The sequence below is a fragment of the Marmota flaviventris genome, chromosome 6 (assembly GCF_047511675.1).
Source record: "Marmota flaviventris isolate mMarFla1 chromosome 6, mMarFla1.hap1, whole genome shotgun sequence".
Classification (NCBI taxonomy): domain Eukaryota; kingdom Metazoa; phylum Chordata; class Mammalia; order Rodentia; family Sciuridae; genus Marmota; species Marmota flaviventris.
In genome coordinates, this window is record NC_092503.1 from 84165979 (window position 1) to 84179410 (window position 13432).

Sequence of the window (13432 nt, forward strand, 5' to 3'; positions counted from 1 at the left end):
ACTCAGGGTACTTGACCACTGAGCTACATCTCCAAGCCTATTTTGTATTTTATTTAGAGACAGGGTCTCACTGAGTTGCTTAGTGCCTTGTTCTTGCTGAGGCTAGCTTTGAACTTGCAATCCTCCTGACTCAGCCTCCTGAGTTGCTGGGATTACAGGCATGCATCTCTGTACCCAGCTTATTGCATAAAGTCTTATTTAGCAATTTTAAAACATGTAGTTCCATAAATACATCTTGAAGGCACTGAAATACTACTATGTGTGTTAATAAATATTTTTAATTCTTTTGTGTGCTTGGATGAAGAATAAGGGATAAATAAGTTCTCATGAATAGGATGATTCATTTTTGCAGTTTGGCTTGTATTTGTTAATAATGGATTGATTGACTAATCCATCATTTAAAAATGTATCAAATGTATTTCAGAATGCTCTGTCAGTGCCTGGACTGATTTAGTCTTCCTTGTGGATGGCTCATGGAGTGTGGGAAGAAATAATTTCAAGTACATTTTAGACTTTATTGCTGCTCTTGTGTCTGCTTTTGACATTGGGGAAGAGAAGACAAGGGTGGGAGTTGTTCAGTACAGCTCTGATACAAGGACTGAATTTAACTTAAATCAGTACTACCAAAGGGATGAGCTTCTTGCTGCAATTAAAAAAATCCCATACAAAGGTGGCAACACAATGACAGGTATGTTTTTACAGATTTTATTATTGTTTCTAGTAAATGAATGTTTGTTTTGGAAAGAAATTAAGCATTGCTTAGTAATCATATATTAAATGCCTTTGAAATTAATCACATAGTTTTTGACGTTGGCAAAATAGCATAGAGTGAATGAACATGTTTTTTTGTCCTTTTAGGGGATGCCATTGATTTCTTGGTTAAAAATACTTTCATGGAATCCGCTGGAGCAAGAGTTGGCTTCCCTAAAGTGGCAATTATCATTACTGATGGCAAATCTCAGGATGAAGTGGAAATTCCAGCCCGAGAGCTTCGTAATATTGGAGTTGAAGTTTTCTCTTTGGGTGAGTTAGGTTTGGCTAATTATTTTCATCGTAGAACTGCTCCAGTACACTTAATAATTAGGAAGATGTGAATTAATTACTCAAGGAAGGATGCTATAAGAAGTGTTTACTGTATTTTATAGTGTGGCCATTAAACCAAAGTGTCTTTGAGTAAAAACTTCTGTTTATCTCTTTCCCTCATGTAACTTCCTTGGCATGTGTATTAAAGTAAGGGTATATATACATTCTTTGTTAGCTCTCTACTTTTCAAAGAAAACTGGGCCAATGATTCTAATAAAGATCTTCCTTGTATTATCATTAAGTGTTTTCTATGTGTTTCCTATATTATGTAATACTTGAAGAATTCAGAGGGCTCCAGCTCATTCAGGACTCTGGAAGAGAAAAGTATTATCTTTACAGATGTCAGAGACAAATGATGGTGTGGTTGGGATGAGAGCTTGCTCTGTTTTACTAACCAGTCATTTTCCTCTTTGGCTGTTCTTTTTATGTGAAATTATAAAATGCTTTTGTCATCTGAACAGTTGCACATTCGTCATGAAGCAAAGCAATTCTGGCTTATGACTTAAGGATTTGAAAATGTGTTCAGCTGTGAAAGACTGAGAAAGTGAAGAAATTTAAGTAGACACCTTTTCCATTTTAATATATCCTTGACTTTTTGTTTTTAAGGCATTAAAGCTGCAGATGCAAAAGAGCTCAAACAAATTGCATCCACACCTTCATTGAACCATGTTTTCAATGTGGCCAACTTTGATGCAATTGTGGATATTCAAAATGAGATCATCTCCCAGGTGTGCTCAGGTGTTGATGAACAGCTTGGTGAACTAGTTAGTGGAGAAGAAGGTAAGTACATTGTTTGTTAACTATTTCCCATGTGTTAGAATTTTCCTTTTTTTTTTTTTGCTAACACTTATAGCTTTACAGATATCCTACAAATAGTCATATTTAAACATATCCTCCAGTGATTTTCTAATTTTATACTCTATTTGTTTTTCAGAACTTAAATTATTAATGCCATTTGTACTAACCTGTCCCATCAGTGAGAGATTTAATAAAATATTTATGTCATTGTTAAGTTCTTAAAACTTTGGGGGACAAGTTTTGATTTGCTCTGTTCTTAAATACTCGTGCCTATTGTCTGTCCATAATCAGGCTCTTATGACACTTGCTTTAATTATCTTTACATTCTGATGTGAAGATTGGCTTGCTGAAAAGACATTTATTTTAGCATTCTATAATTTAAAATAATAACAATGTTTCTACTAATTGACTAAAGACAAAGGTTTTCCATCAAGATACTCTACTTATTGGTTTCAAAGCTTTTAAGAATATTTCAAAAACCAGTCAATTTAATACTCCCACATCTGGAAAGCTTTTCCACTTTTATCAGTTATTACTTCTAAATACATGGAAGAAAGAAGAGACATTTCAAAAAGATGTTTCACAAACATCATTTTGAACATCGAAAGTCACAATTCAAGGCGTTTATATTTTTCCATGATTGTTTGCTTTTTAGTCCAAGAATTGACAAATGATATATCTCTAAATAGCTACATCCTCGATCCTATAAATCCATTAGTCTCCAAATCTCAAGTATTTTGGCAATGTTCATTGTTGCTAACTTTATCTCACAACCTCTCATTATTTCATGAACTCTGAATCTTTTTCTTTATTTTACTGCCTAATGCCTGACTTTTTGCTCTGTATTATTACAAAATCCATCTTCCCCACAACCACTTTCCTTGAATGACCTGTCTTTACTCTCTTTTTAAAAATATGCTAATTCTTCACTAAGGTGAGGTTGTGTGTATGTAAGGGTAGGTATTTTAGGCAGTTTTGTGTTGCTGTGACCAAAGAACCTGACAAGGACAACATTGAGGAGGAAAAGTTTATTTTGGCTCATAGTTGTAGAGGTTTAGTCCATGGTTGACTGACCCCATAGCTCTGGGCCCAAGATGAGGTAGAACATCATGGTGGAAAGATGTAATGGAGGAAAGCAGCTCAGGACATGACACTAGGAAGCAGAGAGAGAGAGAGAGAGAGAGAGAGAGAGAGAGAGAGAGAGCACTCCATTCACCAAGTACAAAATATAACCCCAAAGGCACACTCCCAGTGACCTACTTCTTCCAGTCATATCCTATCTTTCTACAGTTACCACCCAGTTAATTTGTCTTAATGGGTTAATGCACTGATTAGGTCACACCTCTCATAATCTAAACATTTACCTCTGAAAATTCTTGCATTGTCTCACATATGAGCTTTTGGGGAACATCTCATAGCTAATCCATAATAAAAGGGCAAATTTTGTCCTACCATGGCTTGAATTCTTCTGTATGGGGACCAGGGGCCACTCCACAGTTGTTCACACCATTCTTTGGTGTTTCTCCTTTGGCTTTGGTTTGAGACTTCTGTTCCCTGTACTGTCTCTGCACCACCCAACAGTTTTTGCTAAACTTCCAGTTGGGACATTTATGGCTTTCCTCCTGCTACTTTTCACTTAAACATCATTTTTAGACACTGCATCTGATTGACTGTTTTTAGGAGGTAATGAATAAACTTGTGCCTGTTTTTGCACTTACTTCATCCAGTCTGATTTATAAAAATTTATTATTTTATCTTCTGGGAAGTCAATTCCATTGGCAAGCCTAGAATTTTGGAGACTTGTCTGGAATATCTTTAATATCATAAATACTTAAATTTAAATTACATGACTATGTTCTACAGTGACTAAGGATCAACTTTTTTTACATGATCAATATTTACATATCAAAATATGTCTGTTAGAAACTGTTATTTCACCTCTCGTTTGTGGCATTTCGAATGTAATTGAACTTTTTCTTTTATTCAGTATTAAGTGGGGTTAAAATTGTTTAAAAGAACCTGTCATTTGAGAACTGCTAAGTGCTTCTTATTTTTTGGAATCATATATAGTGTCTTCCAAAGATCAGTTTTTCTCTTTAATGATATTATTAAAAGAGAAAAATTTTCTAATGGATTGTGTGAATCATTGATTTAACAAATATTTATCAGCTGCTTTGGGAATCTGAGAGTAAAGGAAAGAGGTGAAATGCCAAAATCAAAATAGAAATCTTGGTTCCAGAGAAGAATCAGGCACCAGGGGCCCTATTGTTAGTTTCTTTCAAATACTTTCTTTTTCCCTAAAATTTCATCAATCTGACTAAAATCCATGCACTACTGGTTTGTTAGGTACAGGTGAAATAAAGGGAAAGAGGGTGTCAGGCATATCCTCATCATTACTGTGAATAAAGAGAACTGAAGGTTCAAACCTAACCAATTAATTAATACATTGCATTTTCTTGTTATTAATCACTGTCTACTTACTTATAACTTTTTAGTTGTTGAACCTCCTTCAAATTTGGTTGCCACGGAAGTCTCATCGAAATACATTAAGCTAAGTTGGGATCCATCTCCCAGTGCAGTGACTGGCTATAAAGTCCTCCTCACACCAATGGCTGCAGGAAGCCGACAGCACGCTCTGAGTGTGGGGCCTCAGACAACCTTGCTCAACGTTCGTGACCTCTCAGCAGACATGGAATACCAGATCAGTGTTTCTGCCATGAAGGGACTGACATCCAGTGAAGCCATCTCAATAATGGAGAAGACTCAGCCAATGAAGGTTCAAGTGGGTGAGTGAGTGCATGCACCATTGGGTTTGTAATTTGTGTAGGTCCATTTGACAGTATGCCCCACTGGTTCAGACTTGGTTTCAGGCAAAATAATTTGCAATAGTTTTCTTTGAAAGAAGCATGCTAGGGAAGGCAGTACTTATATTTTAAAGATGAATTCATACTTGTTGAAATTTAATGGGCTTTTCTTCTCTTTACAGAATGCTCACGTGGTGTGGATATAAAAGCTGACATTGTGTTTTTGGTTGATGGCTCCTATAGCATCGGGATTGCAAACTTTGTTAAAGTTAGAGCATTTTTGGAAGTTCTTGCAAAAAGTTTTGAGATTTCACCAAACAGGGTCCAGATAAGTCTTGTCCAGTACAGTAGAGATCCTCACACCGAGTTCACTTTGAAAGAATTTACCCGAGTTGAAGATATAATTAAAGCAATAAACACCTTCCCCTACAGAGGAGGATCTACGAACACTGGCAAAGCAATGACTTATGTCAGAGAGAAAATATTTGTGCCTAACAAGGGTTCAAGAAGCAATGTACCAAAGGTTATGATTCTTATCACTGATGGGAAATCATCAGATGCTTTCAGAGATCCTGCCATAAAACTAAGGAATTCAGATGTTGAAATCTTTGCAGTTGGCGTGAAGGATGCTGTTCGCTCGGAATTGGAAGCTATCGCTTCTCCTCCTGCTGAGACCCATGTGTTCACAGTGGAAGATTTTGATGCTTTTCAGAGGATATCTTTTGAACTCACACAATCTATCTGCCTTAGAATTGAGCAAGAATTGGCAGCTATCAAGAAAAAAGGTTTGTGGAGTACAAGTTATCTTTTCATGACCAAAGCCTTTTGATTCTAATCCTGTGGATGATAGGCTTCTTCAATTCTTTTTATGAATAGGAGAAAGTAACATTCCTATGTCATTGAAAACTACTGGCCTTAGTCTATTTAGCTCTGAGCGATGGCTGCTGGGTATGGATCATTTCTTTGTTGGTTATGCTCACCCATAAGAGTTGTGAGATGTTTTTGCTCCTAGATTCTCAATCAGGGGTAGGAACCAACTTTATCTCACCTATTGGCCATAGCAAATCAACACCAATTTATTGAGTGTTTATTATGTGCTGGATACTGAGCCAGGTTCTTTGAACAAAGGTGACTAGAACAAAGTCCTGAACCTTTGAATTCTTTTTAGAAATTCACTTTTCTGGATAATTTTTGGGCATCACTCCTCACATCTGGAGTTCCCTATCCTCTTTTTCTTCATTTAACTAAATTCTCTTTCAGTGTTCAGTTAAGAGTTCCATCCCTTGCGTTCTACCTGCCTTAACTGGTCTAGCCCTGGAATGCTCACTATTGCTTTCGTTCATTTGGCATCCACATGTGTTGCCATTTTTGTTTATAACTATGCACTTGCTCATCTCTCCAGTTCGAGTAGTATTTCCCTGGAGGACACTCAATGACATTAAGCATTGTCTCATTCTATGATTTAGTTTAAATGCTTAGTTTAATAAGTGTTCCTTTTTAGGAAAAATTTTCCTTAGTTTTATTTTGAAGTATCTACCTACCTACCACCAAAGGTTCATATCCAAGTCCTGGGAATGAATGGGAAAATCACAGTGGCTCTTTTTGGCTTTGCTAGTACTGAAGTAGCCCACACATGAAGAGTGCCATTCTATTACCACTTTGTCTTAAGAAGCTCAAATTCAATTTTAATTAAGCATTTACATTTTTCAGTATTATGGATGGTCAAGGCAAATCATCAGGACCTCCTTGTGAGTGAAGGGCCCTCTCTCAGTGGTTGTGTGTGGAAGGTTGACCCAGTACATTGGCCTTAATGGCCACTTTCCCAAATTAATATAAGCCATTTCAGAAACATGAAGTCATTAGATCCATTTTTGTTTTATAAATTTTAAAATTTTAAATCAAGTCTTTTTTTTTTTTTTGAATAGCTTATGTGCCTCCAAAGAATATTAGTTTTTCTGAGGTGACATCTTACAGTTTCAAAACCAACTGGTCTCCTGCTGGAGAAAATGTTTTTTCATATCACATCACATACAAGGAAGCTACTGGGGACAACGAGATCACGGTGGTGGAGCCAGCCTCAAGCACCAGTGTGGTTCTCAACAACCTGAAGCCAGAGACCTTGTATTTGGTTAATGTGACTGCGGAGTATGAGGACGGCTTCAGCATTCCCACAGTTGGAGAGGAGACCACTGAAGAAGGTGTGATGGGGTTTCTATCATGGTTTATCATGGACTAGTCATTTATTGCAGAACAAAGTTACAGTTATAACGACTAGCTTTATAGTCCAGAATTGTGAACATCTTTGTAAAATTTGGTATCTTTAAGATACAGCTATTTATACATCGTTTCTTAGAAAGAGAAAAACACTTTTAAGTAAAAAAAATCTAGATTTGTTGTGATGAATTCAAGGTTAAGAGACAGAAAATTATTAATACTTGTGGAACTAACTTTTGAAATACTGCTTTTCCATCATGTTCTGTTGTACATTTGGCAACGTCATGTTTTAAAATCCTTCTGCAATTGCCTTATATTGCTAATGGAGCTAACTGCAGATACATATTGCCACATGTTTTCTTTTTTTAAAAAAATATGGTGAAACATACATAACATAAAATTTATCATTTTAGCCATTTTAAGTGTACATTCATTCCAGTGGCATTAAGCATGTTTATTTTGTTATTCTACCATCACCACCATCCATGTCTAGAATGTACAGAACTGAAACTCTGTAGCCTTTCAACTAAAATTCCCCATTCCTTGATTCCCTCTGCCCTGGAAACCACCACGTTGTTTTCTGTATGTATGAACTTTTTCACTCTAAGTGACTCATAAGAATGGAACCATACAGCATTTGTCCTTTTGCATATAATACTTATTTCACTTAGTGCAATGTCCTCAAGATTTGTCTACATTGCAACGCGACTCAGAGTTTCCTTTCTTTTTAAGGATGAATACTGTTTTGTGTATGTATATGCCACATTTGGTTTATTCATCCATTGATGGATATTCAGGTGGCTTATACCTTTTAGCTGTCATGAATAAGGCTTCTGTGAACGTGGGTGTGCTAATTTTACCAATGCTTTAAGAAGTATTTGTTTAGATGGGTCAACTGGGTAGAGCTGAATACTTTTTGACATAATATTGACATTTAAAGGGTACCAATGTAACCTGGTTAGGACAAGATTAAAACAAAGCAATTACTTTTAATATAAAGACAGGGAATATTGATTGTTGATTGTTCTCTATTTTGACTGCAGATAGAAGAGAAAGAGCCCAAAGACCAGCATGAGGAATTTACAATAGTTACAGAATGTTTACTGATAGATCTGGCACACATGGCCATACTCTATTGATAAAAGCTAGGGAATCTTTTTTTTTCAGAAACTTTCTTTTCATAAAAACAACTGTAGAAATAAACACATTAAAACTTGACCCCTCCTCTGAGAAATAGTTTTGGAGTAGAGGCCACTATATTCACAGACTCCCTAGTTTTTGGCCATTGGGCTATTACAACAGAATTTGGCAATGCCTTTCTAATTACACGGTTTGTAGCAAAATCTAAGGTGTAAATTTTTTTTAGTCAATAGGGAAGTTTCTGATTCAATACTTTCATTAAGATAACACTTTTTGAGCTCCTGCTATGTGTCAGATGCTATGCTAAATATTTTTCCATGGATTATCTCATTCAACCACTTCAATAATCCAATAAATGGTCCTGTCTTACTGCTGGGTAATCTGAAGCTCACGTTTACATATATGTTAAGTTTCAGAGCCAGGAGACAAACTCCTCAGTCTATCTGCCTCATTTGTTCTGACTAATTTAGTCTTTTTCCTTGCCATACAAAATGAATCATGGCTGTAAGTCTGCCAACCACCATTTCTTTCTTTCCTTTCTTCCTCTTTGGATTGATCTATTGATTTTTAAGTAAAGTTGAATTTTTAAGTAAAGTTCTAATTGGGAGGAAGATACAGGCATGTTTCTCTGTAGTGGACTGAGAACACAATTTGACCTTGAGTTTACCTTTTCTCAATATGTTGTCCATATGGACAGTTTGCCTCCTTGAACAAATAAATGTTTACTAGACATGAAGCCAAATCATGCTCTCATTTGGGCTTAATGAAAATTCAGACTGTGAGTCTGTGTGTGTTATCCATATTGCAATTTAACTTCAAGATATAGATCTAACTAGTGTTCATTAAGTACCCATCACATGCTTGCTCCCTCACATATATAGTCCAGTTATTCTTCAAATCAAATGACTGTACAGATAAAGTTAGTTAATGTATTGTTTCAGAATCTACTTGTTCTGGCTAAATGAGTGCAGAAACTAGGATGTTTGTCCAAAAACTGTAGATTTAGTTAGAGAAATGCTTTAGTTTAGTGTATAAAAGCTAGTTTTTGTATTTTTCACATAAATTCTGCTAACTTTTTTGAACATATATATGATATATAAATATATATACACATACATACATACGTTGTTTGTTTGTTTGTTTTAGTAAAAGGAGCACCTCGAAACCTAAAAGTGACAGATGAGACTACTGATAGCTTTAAAATTACCTGGTCTCAAGCTCCAGGAAGAGTTTTAAGGTATCGAATTATATATAGACCAGTTACTGGTGGAGAAAGCAAAGAAGTTACCACTCCAGCCAACCAAAGGAGGAGAACGCTGGAGAACCTGACTCCAGACACAAAGTATGAAGTATCTGTAATTCCTGAATATTTCTCAGGACCTGGCACTCCACTGACTGGAAATGCAGCTACTGAAGAAGGTAGAGGAAATATATTGATGATATGGTAACAACCAAAATCTTAAACTGAGGGGAAAGTTTGGATAACTCTCCAGATAACACAAGTCATGAGACATTTTGTCTCAATTATCTGAGTGTATTAGGCCATACTTCTTTGAAATTGAAGTTATTCAATTTTTTTATTTACTCGTGACATCATTTGATTCAGGAGAACTTGAATTCTATGATATGGTCTTAACATTCATTGAAAATGATATTATTAAATATTTTAATTAAAAATTGAAGCATGACTAAGGATTATAAATCAAACTTCTTGGCACCATTAAAACAGATCATATTTTACTTCTTTGGGAAGATTTTTAAACCTTAATTTGTTTTTATTTACTGTGGCAATTAGACTTCTGGGATCAATTCTGACATTTGTAGTAAATAATTAGTGTTTAATATATATTTCATTGAGGGAAAAAAGGCATATATAATCTTTATTTTATGTCTTATCTGTGTAGTTTTTAATAATAATAAAATGCTAAGAACACATTAGCAAAAAACAAGCAGTTATTGTGCACCTATTTGAAGTAGAATCTGCAAAGATTTTTTTTGCATATTATCTCATTAAATTCCTGTACAGACTGTGAAGTTAGTGTTATTGTCCCAGTTTTAGAAGGAAATGAGGCCAAGGGAATTAAATAATAACTCTAAGTCATGTGGTTCATAAGTCATGAATATGAGTTTGTGTTCTTCACTGCTATTCATCAGATGCTTCCAAGGAATATCTACTACAGTACAGTGTGGCCTCTGTGTCACTCTTCCTTCCCCTACTTCATTGCTCCCCTCCCTCCCTGTGCAATTTAGCTCATTAGCCTTTTCTGAGGTAACCCCTTCTCTTTCTGTGTCCTTTCTTCCTCCTTTCTCTTCCTTTGGAAAGTCACTGTTTCATTTTTTCTTTTACTTGCTGGGAATCTGGGATTCTTTGTGCTGGTCACCATGAAACAACCCAGTAACTCTTCATCTTTCTGTTTTCTGGAGTAAAACTGGCTGGGTGCTATGTGCCCAGTTGGTAACTGAGTACCCTGAGACTCTTCAGAGATGATGTGGCCAATCTACCTGCAGCCACGAGATGCTAGACATCATAGTTGAGAAGGGATAGGTGGCCCTCTTAACTGTACCCAAGCTGTACCCAAGGCTCAGTGTCTCAACTTATTTCTTCTCTTTTCCCCTTAGGACAAGATCATTTTAATCACTTTTATTCTATCAGCATTATTTCCTGGATATTACCTTTAGATATTTATAGCCTTATACCAACAAAGTGTTTGTACGGAGACATCTTGGAGGAGTTAAAGTCTCCTCCATTGTAATACTAATCAACATGGGTGCATTTTATAAAGTTTTTTCCCACTTTCAGGGAAAATTTAAGAAAAAATATTTTACACAAAAGATTCTAACATGAGAATTACACAGATTAACATGAAAGATTTTAATCTGTCTAAATTCAGAAAAGTAATGGTATGTCTTTGGCTTTGTTTCTACTAACGCAGAGGTCCAGATTTAGAAATGCTTAAACTTTGTTGACTGGTTAACAATTTAAATGACTAGCCTCATTCAGGATATAAAGTAACCAAGTGTTTTTCAAGTCAGTTTATTAAATAATGGATTTTAATGTTGTTATTGTCATTTTTAATGAAGTTAGAGGGAATCCAAGAGACTTAAGAGTTTCTGACGCTACAACATCAACCATGAAGTTATCTTGGAGTGGAGCACCTGGAAAAGTCAAACATTATCTCGTCACATACACCCCAGTGGCAGGAGGGGAGACTCAAGAGGTCACTGTGAGAGGAGATACAACCAATACCATGCTGAGAAGATTAAAGCAGGGGACACAATATGCCTTATCTGTGACAGCTTTGTATGCATCTGGGGCTGGAGATGCCCTTTTTGGAGAAGGAACAACACTGGAAGGTAATCACTGTCATATTTTAATGAAAATCCTTGAACTTGTTTGTGATTCTGCATTTAGGAAGCTTAACACTTTTTCAAAGAATGAAATCTGGAAATGTGTAATCTTTTTTTCTTAAAAGGAATTTATAATTGAAAATGAATAACCATAAAATTGCCTGTTATTCAGAGATATAGAAAGTAAGAAACTGAAAAAAAACTTAACTTGATTAGGAAAAAGTATCTTTGGGAAGCAGTCTGTATAGTAAGGCCATGAAAATGTGTTTATAGTGCCTTGGGTTGGTTTAATGGAGATTAAAGGTGCGACATTCAGGGAGGGAAGGAGCCTTGGGAAATATCTATAGGTGAAGAGTATTTGAATTGCTGAAGGTCAATGTCAACCAGGGCCTGATAGGAGCCATTTTCTCTTTCGGTCACGTGGTCTTCTCTTTTACTATGCACAAAAGCACTCATAGTAGCTTCAGAAATTTGAGAACCCACGTTTTTGTTTGTTTTCTAAGTAACTTCTAAAATTCAATTCCATGTTAGAATTTCGGAGTTAATGCAATACTTAGTAAGCACAACCAGCAAGACTGTCTCCTTGTTTTTTTACACGAATTGTCAGAGTGCTTCATATTTTTTAGGTTCTTTTGAGATATAATGGCAGCTTAGGTTTAACTCACCACAAATAAGTAAGTAGTGCATGGTAGAGAAAACATAAATTCAAGTTAACCACAAAGAGAATGATTGCAATGCAAAGAAAAAGTGTTATCACTAGATGGTTACAGTGATGCTGATTAGTAGTGTAGGCTAACAAGCTTTCTTTTTATCATCACATTTTATATTACTTATTTAAATCATTATTGGGAGAAAATGAATCTGAAATACCTTTTGTGATGTAAAAATTCGTAGGAAATTAGGCAAAATACCCATCAAATTTGACAATTCAGGAGCTTGGAGGATTGTAAATTGGAATTGGCAGGGACAAACCTATAATAAGTAATTCTAATTGGATGCTTAAAGACCTAGTCAAGAATTAAAAACAAATAAACAAAAATTTTCAAATCAAAATAACCATGATTGAAAGTTTAATCCCATTAGTCCCCAAAAATCTGTTCTTAGAAAAGGATTTAAATATAAGATTACATACCAGTGTGTGAAGTCCTGATAACCAGAAGATTGGCTGAACTACTTAGCTGAGCAAACTTAATAAGCTTTTTACCCCTCTGAACCTCAGTTTTTCCAGCTATAAAAGGGGGATGATCATCCTCCCTCCTTCTTCTCAGAATTGTAAATTACTATATGGATATAAAATTCATCAAGAGGAAATACCTTACTAACTTTAGAACTGATATTTAAAAATACAGTGCTAGTATTGATTGTCACGAAAACTTTCAAAATGAGAGGCAGAAATGAAGATTGCCTTAACTACAGAGGCATAAACATAACAATAAAAGCATGTGAACTCTGCATCTGGAGCAACATCCAGAATTTTGGAGAAACTAGCCCTTCTCTTTTGACCTTTTGCAGATTTCTTTTTCATATGCTTTTTATAAGTTTTTAGCCTGATGTTCATAGGATTTTTTTCAAAGGATAAACTTTTGGACTTTTTCTTTTTTTTAAAGAATAAGTGCGGATTATTTACATTTGTAAAAAATTCTCCTTTAAATTATTTCATGGTCTTGGAAATAACTTAATAGTTTTTCTTTTGGTTGTACCTTTTAATCTTCTTATATTCATCTGTACCACTTTCTTTTAAAAGTATAGTCACACTCAAAAATTTCTTAATTCTAAAAATTAAGGTATTTTCTTCAAGAATGAAGATGGGGATATAGCTCATTTGAGTGCTTGCCTTGTATGCACAAGTCCCTTGGTTTGAACCCCAGCACCACCAAACAAAGAAAAAAAAAAACCCTAAAAATCTTATATAATAAAATTCTCTTTAAAAATTTTACATTCTATTAGACTGTAGTTTTTTTGGGGCTAGATGTGTAGTTAATTGTTTATGAGTTTTTAACTTTGAACCAGTGGTATAGATAGTCTAGTCTAGTAACTTGTATTCA

At 35.3% G+C, this 13432-nt stretch overlaps 1 protein-coding gene across 4 annotated transcripts in view; it reads left to right on the plus strand.

Annotated features, from left to right (window-relative positions):
- Positions 1-13432, plus strand: part of Col12a1 (collagen type XII alpha 1 chain) — a 111425-nt gene that overhangs the window by 15266 nt on the left and 82727 nt on the right. For 3 of the 4 annotated variants that reach the window (XM_071613253.1, XM_071613254.1, XM_027928271.2), the window contains exons 6-13: positions 425-688; positions 859-1023; positions 1690-1863; positions 4377-4667; positions 4868-5470; positions 6611-6883; positions 9186-9458; positions 11121-11393. The exons of the other annotated variant lie outside the window; for it this stretch is intronic. In XM_071613253.1, the coding sequence (XP_071469354.1) occupies positions 425-688; positions 859-1023; positions 1690-1863; positions 4377-4667; positions 4868-5470; positions 6611-6883; positions 9186-9458; positions 11121-11393 (2316 nt within the window). The remainder of the gene's footprint in view (positions 1-424; positions 689-858; positions 1024-1689; positions 1864-4376; positions 4668-4867; positions 5471-6610; positions 6884-9185; positions 9459-11120; positions 11394-13432) is intronic. 4 annotated transcript variants of the gene reach the window in all.